The sequence below is a fragment of the Cebus imitator genome, unplaced genomic scaffold (assembly GCF_001604975.1).
Source record: "Cebus imitator isolate Cc_AM_T3 unplaced genomic scaffold, Cebus_imitator-1.0 Scaffold101, whole genome shotgun sequence".
Lineage (NCBI taxonomy): Eukaryota > Metazoa > Chordata > Mammalia > Primates > Cebidae > Cebus > Cebus imitator.
In genome coordinates, this window is record NW_016107416.1 from 2,148,336 (window position 1) to 2,161,358 (window position 13,023).

The 13,023-nt window shown below is 40.2% G+C and overlaps 1 protein-coding gene across 1 annotated transcript in view; it reads left to right on the forward strand.

Moving 5' to 3' along the window:
• Nucleotides 1-13,023, forward strand: part of FAM117B (family with sequence similarity 117 member B) — a 131,501-nt gene that overhangs the window by 55,096 nt on the left and 63,382 nt on the right. The window contains exon 2 of the mRNA XM_017536818.2: nt 708-859. Within this exon, the coding sequence (XP_017392307.1) occupies nt 708-859 (152 nt within the window). The remainder of the gene's footprint in view (nt 1-707; nt 860-13,023) is intronic.

Here is a 13,023-nt window from a genome sequence, read left to right on the forward strand (position 1 = left end):
TTTTAAAGATGGGGTTTCACCGTGATGGCCAGGCTGGTCTTGAACTCCTGACCTCAGGTCATCCACCCACCTCGGCCTCCCAAAGTGCTAGGATTACAGGCATGAGCTACCACGCCCGGCCTTTGTTTCTTTTTATATATAGTAATCCTTCCTCATCCATGGTTTTTTTCTTTATGTTTTCAGTTACTTGTAGTCAACCTTGGTCTGAAAAGATTAAGTGGAAAATTTCAAGAAATAAACAATCTATACGTTATAAATTCGCACCATTCTGAGTAGGGTGATGAAATATCTTGCTGTCTCGCTTCCCCTACTGGGAACATGAATCATCCCTTTGTCTAACCTGTGCACATTCTCTATGCTGCTTACCTGCTAGTCACTTTGGAGCCCTCCCAGTCATCGGATTGACTGTCGTGGTTTTGCAGTGCTGATGTTTGAGGAACTCTTGTTTTACTTAATGGCCCCAAAGCCCAAGAGCAGTGATGCTGGCTTATTGTTATAATTGTTCTATTTTATTATTAGTTATTGTTGTTACTTTCATACTGTTCCTAACTTACAAGTTAAACTTTATCATAAATATGTATATATAGGAAAAAACTGTATATAAAATTGTGTTAAATCTGCCTTACTGGGAGTCTTGGAACTTAGTTTCTGCTTCGTTTCTTTCCTAACTTATTTTATTAAAACAAGCATTTTTGTCTTAAATCTAGGTGAGAAAACACGACAGCCTTCTTCAAGCCCCTCCAGTATCATCCGACGCACTTCCTCCCTGGATACTCTTGCTGCACCATATCTTGCTGGGCACTGGCCTCGGGATAGTCACGGGCAAGCTACCCCTTGCATGAGGGACAAAGCTACACAGGTAGGCTTATTATAGTTCTTGTCCTGAAGTGTTTTTCTCAGAAGCCACTTCTAATATTATTCATTCTGTTTTGAGTAGAATGAACATCAGTGTATATTAGAATTAACTTGAGAAACTTACCAAAAAGAGCAGATTCCAAAAGAGCAGATTCCAAGCCTGACCTTGAGGTATTCTGTAGTAGGTCTTGGTTGGGCCCTGGGAATGTGCATTTTAAATAGTTATCACAGTAATTCTGATTCATACAGATATTTATGGACATACTTTTTTCCCAATTGTTGTTTATAAGTTAGTTTGCAATAGGGGTGTCCAATCTTTGTCTTCCCTGGGCCACATTGGAAGACAAAGAATTATATTGGGACACATATGAAATACAGTAACACTAATGATAGCTAATGAGCTTTAAAAAAATTGCAAAAAATTTATAATGCTTTAAGAAAGTTTATGAATTTGTGTTGGGCTGCATTCAGAACCATCCTGGGCCTCATGAGGCCCTTGGGCTGTAGGTTGGACAAGCTTGGTTTACAACATCATAATATATTTAATGTATGGAATTTGGCCTTTTGTAACAGCGAAGATTACTGAACATCTAACCTTGTGTTTTTCTACCAAAAAACCTTCGTGTGTTGGGTGATGGGTACTGTATTGCTTTGCTGATAGATTCTAAAAATGTAAATATCCTGACAAAGGGACTCCGGAAGCAAAGCTTTATACTTCTAGGTTTGTAAAATTTTTTAATATAAAGGGATCTTAAAAAATTGTTCAGGGCCGGATAGGGTGGTTCATGCCTATAGTCCCAGCACTTTGGGAGGCCGAGATGGGTGGATGGCTTGAGCCCAGGAGTTCAAAACCGGCCTGGACAACATAGCAAAACCTCATTTCTGCAAAAAATACAAAAATTAGCCAGGCATGCTGGTGCACATCTATAGTACCAGCTGCTTGGGAGGCTGAGGCAGGAGAATCACTTGAGCCTGGGAGGTCGAGGCTGCAGTGAGCGGTGATCATACCACAGCATAACCTGGGTGATAGAGTGAGAACCTGTCTCAAAAAATGAAAAAGAAAAAAAAAAACAAAGAAGAAATCATTCAAATCTACCCCTTAGTTTTACAGATGAAGAAGATGAGGTCTGAGATCATACAACTCATCTTAGTTGGTATAATTTCTTTCATAGTACTTACCACAATTAATTAAATATTTGTGTAGTTATTTATTTATGGCTTCTTACATTTACTAGACGGTAAGCTCCGCAAAGATAGGGATTGTGTCTGACTTGTCTATTGCTGGCTGATTTTTTGTGTTTTTAGTAGAGATGAGGTTTTGCCATGTTGGCCATGCTGATCTCTAACTCCTGACCTCAAGTGATCTGCCCGTCTCAGCCTCCCAAAGTGCTGGGATTACAGGCATGAACCAAGGTGTTGGTCCCGAATGAAAATTTGTTAAAGAACCAAGTAAACATACTTTTCTGTGGTGGTTTTGGATTTGTATATTGATTTCCAAAATTCCAGGTATTCTTAGTAGGTTCAGTTTGTTTTCTGTTGATAATCTTGAAAGAGAGTCCAACTATTAGGGCAGGAGATTAGGATTTGTATTACCTTGGTGTTTATACTTAAGTGCCAACTACGGAAACGAAAATGTAGACTCTGTGCTCATCAAAAGTAATTAATGTTTTCTGAAATTGAATTTTTTTTTTTTTCTTTTCCTGGCATGGAGTCTTGCTCTGTCACCAAGGCTGGAGTGCAGTGGCGTGATGTTGGCTCACTGTAACCTCCGCCTCTTGAGTACAAGCAATTCTGCCTCAGCCTCCCAAGTATCTGGGACTACAGGCACATGCCTCCATACCTGGCTAATTTTTGTATTTTGAGTAGTGATGGGGTTTCACCATATTGGTCAGGCCGGTCTCGAACTTCTGACTTCAGGTGATCCGCCCGCCTCAGCCTCACGAAGTGCTGGGATTACAGGCATGAGCCACCGCGCCCAGCCTGAAATTGACTTTTTTAACCAAAGAGTTCTGTGAAACTTTGCAGTTATTCACAATCTGTAACTTAGCTGAGCTTAGGCATGTAGTATGGAAAATGAATATAGTGTCTACTTGCTTTCTGCTTAATCCACTTGTCACACTTAAATTTGTAGAAAGTTTATTTCTTTGAACATTTCTACAGCACCCTTTATTTCCACTGCAGTTTTAGGTTCAGTGGGCTCAGACATTTTGTCATATTAGTAAGAGTATGCTATCATACAAGCCATTGGGAGCTCCTTGATCTGTGGAAGCAGTTCAGTAAACCTTATCAGCAAATTGCTATGACCTACATCCACCAATATTCAATTAAAATATAAACCCTATAATCTCTGCCTTTTTCTAAATGTCCCCCAAATTGGGAATGTTAAGGGTACAAATAAGAAAATTTAGGGCTGGACATGGTGGCTCACACCTGTAATCCCAGTACTTTGGGAGGCTGAGGCGGGTGGATCACCTCAGGTCAGGAGTTTGAGACCAGCCTGACCAATAGGGTGAAACCCCGTCTCTACTAAAAATACAAAATACAGCTACTCGAGAGGCTGAGGCAGGAGAATTGCTTGAACCTGGGAGGCAGAAGTTGCAGTGTGCCAAGATCATGCCACTGCACTATAGCCTGGGCGGTGGAGCAAGACTCTGTCTCAAAAAAAAGAAAAGAAAAGAAAATTTGTAATTATCATCATACTGTTAATCTTATTTGTACAGCTCATGTGTAGAATATCCTAAAGGGTAATGCGGTGATAACTGGGCACTCCAGCCTTTGAGTTACATAGTGGGCTCTCATCTTTGGTAAATGAATTTAGCACTAACACAATTAATCAAAAACTCTCAAATTCTTTATCGGCATATACTGGTTTTCCCTAACTGTATGCTAGTTAAGTCAACTTTTAAAAATTGAAGTTAAAATATATAAAACATAAGATTTGCTGGTTTGACTATTTAAAAACACATGCCTATGTCATTTTATTGCACTTTATTGGGCTTCGCAGATACTGTGTTTTTTTGCAAATTGAAGGTTTGTGGCAACTCTGCATTTAGCAAGTCTGTTGGTGCCATTTTCCAAAAATGTGCAAAAATGTGCTCATTTCATGTTTCTCCCCCATTTTGCCAGTTCTTGCAGCATTTCAACCGTTTTCATTATTATTTTATGTGTTATGGTGAACTGTGCTCAGTGATCTTTGATGTTACTGTTGTTTTGAGGGGCTATGAAACACGCCCATATAAGATGGAGAACTTAATTGATGAATGTTGTGTGTATTCTGACTGCTGTTCCCCTGAGTCTCTACCTCTCCTTGGGCCTCTCTGTTTTCTCAGACACAACAGTATTGAAATAAGACAAATCATTAACCTTACAATGGCTTCTAAGGTTGGTTAAGTGAGGTGACAAGTTGCATGTCTATTTAAATAAAAAGCTAGACATGATTAAGCTTAGAAAGCAAGGCATATCAAAAGCTGAGATAGACCAAAAGCTAGGCCTCTTACACCAAACAGCTAGCCAAGTTGTGAATGCAAAGGAAAAGTTTTTGAAGGAAATTAAAAGTACTACCTGAATGAATACATAAGGAAGTGGAACAGCTTTATTGCCAATATGGAAAAAAGTTTTAGTCTAGATAGAAGCTCACACCAGCCACAACATTCCATTAAGCCAAAGCCTGGAGTAAGACCTTAATTCTTCTCAGTTCTTAGGAAGGCTGAGATAGGCAAGGAAGCTACAGAAGAAAAGTTTAAAGCTAGCAGGTTGGTTCATGAGGTTGAAGGAAAGAAGCTATCTGCATAACCTAAAAGTGAAAGGCAAAGCAGCAAGTACTGATATATAAACTGTAGTAAGTTATCCAGAAGATCCAGCTAAGATTACTGTTGAAGGTAGCTACACTAAACAATAGTTTCTTTCTTTTTTTTTTTGAGATGGGGTCTTGCTCTGTCACCCAGGCTGGAGTCCAGTGATGCATTCATAGCTCGCTACAGCCTTAAACTCAAAGACCCTGGGCTCAATCAGTCCTCCTGCCTCAGCTTCCCAGGTAGCTGGCACTGTAGGTACACACTGACATGCTTAGCTATTTTTTTTTTTTAAGTTTTTGTAGAGATGGTGTCTTGCTATGTTGACCAGGCTGATATTAAACTCCTGGCCTCAAGCTGTCCTCTCACTTTGGCCTCCCAAAGTGCTGGGATCACAGGTGTGAGCCACTGCACCCAGCTAGATTTTTAGTGACAAAACAGCCTTATCTTGTAAGAAGATGCCATATAGGACTTTCATAGCTAGAGAGAAGTCAGTGCCTGGCTTTAAGGGACAGATTAGGTCTCTTGTTAGGGGTCAAATGCAGCTGGTGACTCTAAGTTGAAGCCAGTACTCATTTACCATTCTGAAAATCCTAAGGCTCTTAAGAACTATGTTAAATCTACTCTGTTTTTGCTTGATACATGGAACAACAAAGTCTGGATGCCAGAACATCTTTTTATAGTATGATTTACTGAATATTTTAAGCCCACCATTGAGACCTACTATTTGATTCCTTTCAGAATATTACTGCTCATTGGCAATGCCCCTGGTCACCCAAGAGCTCTGATGCCAGTATACACAGAGAGGAATGTTGCTTTTATGCCTCCTAACACGACATTCATTTTGCAGCCTGTGGATCCAAGAAATAATTTTGACTTTCAAGTCTTATTATTAAGAAAATAGATTTAATGAGGCCGTTGATGCCATAGATACTGATTCCTCTGATGTATCTGGGCAAAGTAAATGGAAAAGCTTTTGGAAAAGACTCGCCATTCTAGGTGCTGTTAAGAACATTTGTGATTTGTAGGATTAGGTCAAAATATCAACATTATCAGGAGTTTGGAAGAAATTGATTCCAACCCTCATGGATGTCTTTGAGGGTTTCAAGACTTCAATGGAGGAGGTCACTGCAGATGTGGTGGAAATAGCAAGAGAATTAGAATAGAAGTAGAACCTGAAGATGGGATTGAATTGCTGAAATCTCATGATAAAAGTTAAGCATGGCAAATTGCTTCTTATGGATGAGCAAAGAAAGTGGTTTCTTGAGATAGAATCTACTCCTGGTAAAGATATGGTGAATGTTGTTGAAATGACAACAAAGGAATTAGAATATTACATAAACTTAGTTGTTAAAGCAATAGCAGGTTTTGAGAGGGTTGACACCAGTTTTGAGAGAAATTGTACTATGGGCAATATGCTACCCAAGCAGCATTGTGTGCTACAGAAAAATCTTTTGTGAAAGGACCTGAGTCCATTGATGTAGCAGAATTCATTGTTGTCTTATTTTAAGAAATTGCTGGCTGGGCGCCGTGGCTCACGCCTGTAATCCCAGCACTTTGGGAGGCTGAGGCAGGCGGATCGCGAGGTCAAGAGATCAAGACCATCCTGGCCAACATGGTGAAACTCCGTCTCCACTAAAATAAAAAATTAGTTGGGCATGGTGGCACATGCCTGTAGTCCCAGCTACTTGGGAGGCTAAGGCAGGAGAATTGCTTGAACCCAGGAGATGGAGGTTGCAGTGAGCCGAGATCACACCACTGCACTCCAGCCTGGCATCTGGCAACAGAGCAAGATTCTGTCTCAAAAAAATAATAAATAAATAAATAAATAAATAAATAAATTGCTGCAGCCACCCCAGCCTTCAGCAACCATCACTCTGATCAGTCAGCACCCATTAACATCTAGGCAGGACCCTCCACCGTCAAAAAGATGGTGACTCATTAAAGGCTCAGATGATTATTAGCATTTTTTTAGTCAATTTTTAAAAATTAAGGTAGGTGTATTTGTTAAGACATAATGTTATTACACACTTAATATACTTTAGTGTAGTGCAAACAACTTATATATGCACTGGAAAACCAAAGAAATTTATGTCACTTGCTTTATTGTGTTACTCCCTTCATTGCAGTGGTCTGGAACTGAACCCCCAATATCTCTTGAGGTATAACTGTATATAATTTAGAAGCATTAATTACATTCACAATGTTGTTTAACCATCGCTAACCATGCACCACCATGCCCAGTTAATTTTTTGAATTTTTAGTAGAGACAGAATCTTTCTATGTTTCCCAGGCTGGTCTAGAACTCCTGACCTCAAGAGATCCCCCACCCTGACCTCCCAAAGTGCTGAGATTACAGGCAAGAGCCATCACACCTGACATTAATCTCTTTTAATGGGTGAATAATTTTCATTTATCAATATACCACAGTTTGTTTATTCATGAATCTGTTGATGGGTATTTGGGTTGTTGCTACTTTTGGCTGTTATGAACAGTGCTGCAATGAACATGCAAGTATCTTTATGAGTCCCTGCTTTCAGTTCCTTTTGATATATACCCAGGAGTGGAATTGCTGGGTCATACGTTAATTTAATGTTTAGTTTTTAGATGAACCACCAAACTTTTCCACAGCAGCTGTATCATTTTCCATCCCCATGTATGAGGGTATATAATGTATGAGGGTTCCAGTTTTTCCATATTTTCACTAACACTTACTTTAAAAATTATAGTCATCCTGGTAGGTGTGATGTGTTATCTAATTGCTAGGATTTGTTTCCCCATGTAACTAATGGTGCTGAGTATCTTTTCCTGTGCTTACTGGCCATTTGCACATCTCCTTAAGAGTTCAGACACTTTCTTAACATCTCTGTGCCTCTGTTTCCTTTTTGTAAAATATGAGAACTATAGTACCAATTTTTTGAGGTTATTTTGAGGATTAAACAAGGAAAACAAAATTCTAGAGAACAGTATCTAGCACCTAGTAAGCATTCAATAAATGTTCCCTGTTAAATTGTAAATTAAAGTGATTACCTTTAATTATTGTCAGATTTGAACAAGGATGGAATGTAGGTTTCATCTCCTAAGTAATTTGATCAATCGCTCTTGCCTTCCTGGAGCATCCTTTTGAAAAGATTCAGGATAAAGATTGCTGAGACTGATAAGCGATTTCTGCCTTTAGTGAGGGGCCTGTGGCACTTTTATCAGTTTTTTGCAGTCGATAGACAGTGCTGCAGCCCAGCATGTTGGAAATAATTTATCTTAGGTTGTAGGTGGGTGCTTTTTAGAAAGTTGCTATAGACTTTTAGCAAATATTGTCTTGTCACTATTCTGAACCCTGGTTTCTTGATTTATTTATTTAAAAACTTTTTTTTTGGAGACAGAGTCTCACCAAGGCTGGAGTGCAGTGGTGCAATCTCAGCTCACTGCAGCCTCTGCCTCCTGGGTTCAAGAGATTCTCCTGCCTCAGCCTCCTGATTAGCTGGGATTACAGGTGCCCACCATCCATGCCCACCTAATTTTTGTATTTTTGGTAGAGACAGAGTTTTACCATGTTAGCTGGGCTAGTCTCCAACTCCTGACCTCAAGTGATCTGCCCATCTCGGCTTCCCAAAATTCTGGGTGTGAGCCAGCATGCCCAGCCTGATTTTGAAATAATTATGTATTCTCAGGCCTTTCCAGCTCCTGGGGGAAGATTGGAAATGGCAGAAGGAGGTTCTGGAAAATACAGAGAAATACAGCATTTAAAAAATTAGGAGGGCCAGAAGCGGTGGCTCACGCCTGTAAACCCAGCACTTTGAGAGCCTGAGGCAGGTGGATCACCTGAGGTAGGGAGTTTGAGACTAGCCTGACCAAATTAGTCGAGCGTGGTGGCTCATGCCTGTAATCCCAGGTACTTGGGAGACAGAGGCAGGAGAATCGCTTGACAGAGGTGGTGATGAGCTGAGATCGCACCATTGCACTCTAGCCTGGGCAACAGGAGCAAAACCCTCTCCCAAAAAAAAAAAAAAAAAAGTAAGAACATGGGAACAGGTTTTGAAAGATGTTAATCTCTCCCTTGTCCCATACTGAGGGACTATGTTAGCTTCTCTTCCCGGGTCCACAAAGGGTGTGGTTTCAAAAGCAAGAACTTCCCAGCACCATACCTCTATTACCTCACCCAATCCCGGAACCTAGAGTTCTTTGTTTGACTTTCCCTCGTGGGAAGGTAGACAGCCCAGGTGAGCTTCCTTTGTTTCAAAAGACCGCCAAAAGCCTTAGAAGGAGGGGGCTGTATCGTGGGAAGGTAGACAGCCCAGGTGAGCTTCCTTTGTTTCAAAAGACCGCCAAAAGCCTTAGAAGGAGGGGCTGTATTGCGAACCAGGCAGCCAGTCCAGCGTCAGAGTGGAAGATCAATCACTCCAGAGGAAGTTTGGAAAAGTTCTCACTGGACAAGAACTTGAATACGGCCAGAGTAACTCTGGGGTTAAAATCCCCACTACTCCCTTACCTATACGGACTCCATCTCTGGATCCCCTTCCAGGACAGCATGGAAGTGCTTGTGTGCTCCCTCCTGTTTTTCTCTCTCTCTCTCTCTTTTCCTAATAAATTGCTTTCTGCCCAACACTTTGGGTCCAATATTTACTTAAGCCCGCTGCACCTCCAGGGCCTCTTTGCCCATTCCTGGGGCAGGGGAGGCCAAAAACCTGGGACACCTGGTTACAATACCCCACCTCATCATGCCTTTGGTCATGAGAATTAGTGAATGATTAAGGTTTTAGTGTGCATGATTATTTATCATCATAATTACTGGACAAAAAGGTGTTATCATTCTCTTTTTTCTGTCTGTTTGGCAGTCATTCCTCACTCTGTGTATGTTCAAATAGCCTGACAGTCTTCTAGCTTAGTGTTCCAGTATGTCAATGGGCCTGAGTTCCTGTAAGACTGATTTGCTATTTGTACTTTAGAGTTTGTACAGAGCTACAGTGTCACCAGCCTCTGCCCCCACACCGCCTCCATGTTCTCTTAAAGATTCTTGTCTGATCCTTTGCTAGTTTGCCTTCCAAAAACGTTAGACTAATTTATATTTCCAGCGTTAGCTACCTATGTGGCAATTGTATTAATTTACTTTAAACTACCTGATTTCAGAGTGCCTTTTGTATTTGCTGACTATGCCAATTTAGGGAGAGAAGCTGTAATGTGTATGTGTGGTTGCATTATTTGGGATTCTTTAGTCTCAGAAGGTATTTTCTTTCCAACTTCCTTAACCTGGGCTTATTTATCTTATAGGTGGTTTATCTGAGTATGTAACTTTTTGTGACCAGGTGATTGATGTCTGATTTTCTTTCCTATTTCCTTCTTATTTAAAAAATTTCTTTTTAGAGACAAGGTCTTACTGTGTTGTCCAGGCTAGAGTGCAGTGGCTATTCACAGGCATAATCGCCATATACTACAGCCTCAAACTCCTTGGCTCAAGGGATCCTCCTGCCTCAGCCTCCTGAGTAGTTGGGACTACAGCCTCATGCCACCACACACCTCTTTCTCTTTCCACTTTTTTCAGTTTGGTTTCTTTATGGCATAAACCAGTCATCTTTTGGCTTGAAAAATCTTACATTATTTGACCCTCTCTGTTTCTGAGGCTATTTTTTTTTAATCCTCAAAGGTTGATTTTGATTAATATTTTATGAAAATATTTGTTTTTTCTAAAAAGGTCTTGGTTTCAGAATATTTTATGGAAGTATTTTATTTTTACAATGTATAGGCTGGCATTTGTTATTTATGGAAAAGATCTGAATTCAGAAATGTTGTAAGATGACCTGTGATTAAAACAATAAAAGTTGAATATTTGGTAAACTAGAGATTAATGTTGAATTACTGAAGGTAGCTGTTCATAAATCTACAAACTTGTTTACAGGTTGTCTTCTTTGAATTGAAAGAATAACCTGTGATTTAGAGTAAAAATATCACCACTTTACATGTTTGGTGGATCTAAGCTATATTAAAAAATATATTTTAATGTTATGAAATTAAAGAGGTAAAACAACTTTTAAAAGAATTACTTTTTGAGTAACATTTGCGGTTTCGAATAAAACCTTGGTCTACTGGTTAAAATTAGAATGTAACAGGAATAGAAGATAATGTGTAACATTAGGAGTAAAAGAAATGTTAAAAATCTTTTTTTCGGGCCTAAATTTGGTGATTTCAGTGTAAGTTCTGTTGTTGGCCTGTCAGTAGCTTTGCCTTCCTTGGGGTAAGCCTAGAAGTCTGAGAATCCTGATTTCCAAATTTTCACTACTTGGAGTGGTGTTCCTGCACTTTGTTTTTTCATGTTACATTACATTTCTCTAAGCCAGTGACACCATACATTGTTTTTTTTTTGTTGTTGTTTTTATTGTTGTTAGAATCTTGCTTGTTGCCAGCCAGCGTGGAATGCCATGATCGTGGCTCACTGCAGCCTTGACCTACCATGATTAAACAATCCTTCCTCCGCAGCCTCCCAAATAGCTGAGACTACAGGTGCATGCCACCACGCCTGGCTAATTTTTTTGTAGAGACGGAGGTCTTATTATGTTGCCCAGGCTGGTCTTGAACTCCTAGACTGAAGCCATCCTCCTGCGTCAGCCTCCCAAAGTGTTGAGATTATAGGTGTGGGCTACTGGGCCCAGCCCATTAAATAGACTGGGCAAATCTAGCAGATGAAGGGTTATATTTTCGAATCCTTTAAAACAGTTTCATAGCCAGGCACAGTGACTCATGCCTATAATCCCAGCACTTTGGAAGGCTGAGATGGTCTTGAGCTCAGGAGTTTGCAACCAGCCTGGCCAACATGGTGAAACCCCCATCTCTACCAAAAATACAGAAAATTAGCCAGACATGGTGGTGTGCGCACCTGCAGTCCCAGCTATTCAGGAGGGTAAGGCATGAGAATCGCTTGAATCTGGGAGGCAGAGGTCGCAGTGAGCCAAAATCATGCCACTGCACTCCAGCCTGAGCAACAGAGTGAGACTGTGTCTCAAAAGTCAATCAGTTAATCAATCAGTCAATAAAATAAATAGTTTCATGATTGCGTAACTTATTATTATTTTTTGAGACAGAGTCTTGCTCTGTCGCCCAGGTTGGAGTGCAGTGGTGTGATCTTAGCTCACTGCAACCGCTGCCTCCTGGGTTCAAGCAATATATTGCCTCAGCCTCCCAAGTAGCTGGGATTACAGGAGTATACCAGGATGCTTAGCTAATTTTTTGCCTTTTTGGTGGAGATGGGGCTTCACCATGTTGGCCAGGCTGGTCTCAAACTTCTAAACTCTCATGATCCACCCGCCTTGGCCTTCCAAAGTACTGGGATTACAGGTGTAAGCCACCATGCTCAGCCTAATTTTTTGTTTTATTGTCATAAGAGATCTACTCTCAACAAAATTTTATGTGTACAATACGGTATAAATACAGCAGGTATGATATTATACAGCAGAGCTCTACAACTTACCCATTTTGCTTAACTGAAACTTTATATCCATTGATTGGTAACTCTGTCTCCTTTTCTCCAGTCCCTGGCAACCACCATTCCATTGCTGATTCTATGATTTGACTGTTTTAGACTCCTCATATAAGTCGAATCATGCAATATTTGTCTTTTTGTGACTGGCTTATTTCATTTAGTGGGATGTCCTCACGGTTTATCCATATTATCATATATTGCAGAGTTTCTTTCTTTTTTTTAAGACTGGATGCTCTAATAATATTTCACTGTATGTATGTATCACAGTTTCTTTATCCATTCATCTAACAATGGATATTTAGGTTGTTTCTACACCTTTGCTGTTGTGAATAGTGCAGATACCTTTTTGAAATACTGATTTCAGTTCTTTTGGAATTGCTAGAGCATGTGGTTTTTCCATTTTTAATTATTTGTTTTGTTTTGTTTTTAGAGACAGGGTCTTGCCCTGTTGTGTAGGCTGAAATGCAGTGGCATGATCATAGCTCATTGCAGCCTTGAACTCCTGAGCTCAAGCGATCCTCCTGCCTTAGCCTCCCAACTGGCTGAACTCTAGGCATGTGCTACTACAACCAAATAGTTTTTAAAACATTTTAGAGATGGAGTGTCACTTTGTTGCCCAGGCTGATCTTGAACTCTTGGCCTCAAGCAATCCTCCCACCTCAACCTCCTGAGTTACTGAGATTATTGGTATGAGGCTTTAGGCCCAACCAATTTATAATTTTTTGAGTGACCTTTATACTGTTTTCCACAGAATCTGTACTGTTTTGCATTCCCAACAACAGTGTACAAAGGTTCTACTTTCTCTACGTCCTTACCAACACTTGTCTTTTTGATAATAGCCATCCTGACAGGCATGAGATAATATTTCATTGTAGTTCTGATTTACCTTTCCCTGATTAATAATGTTGA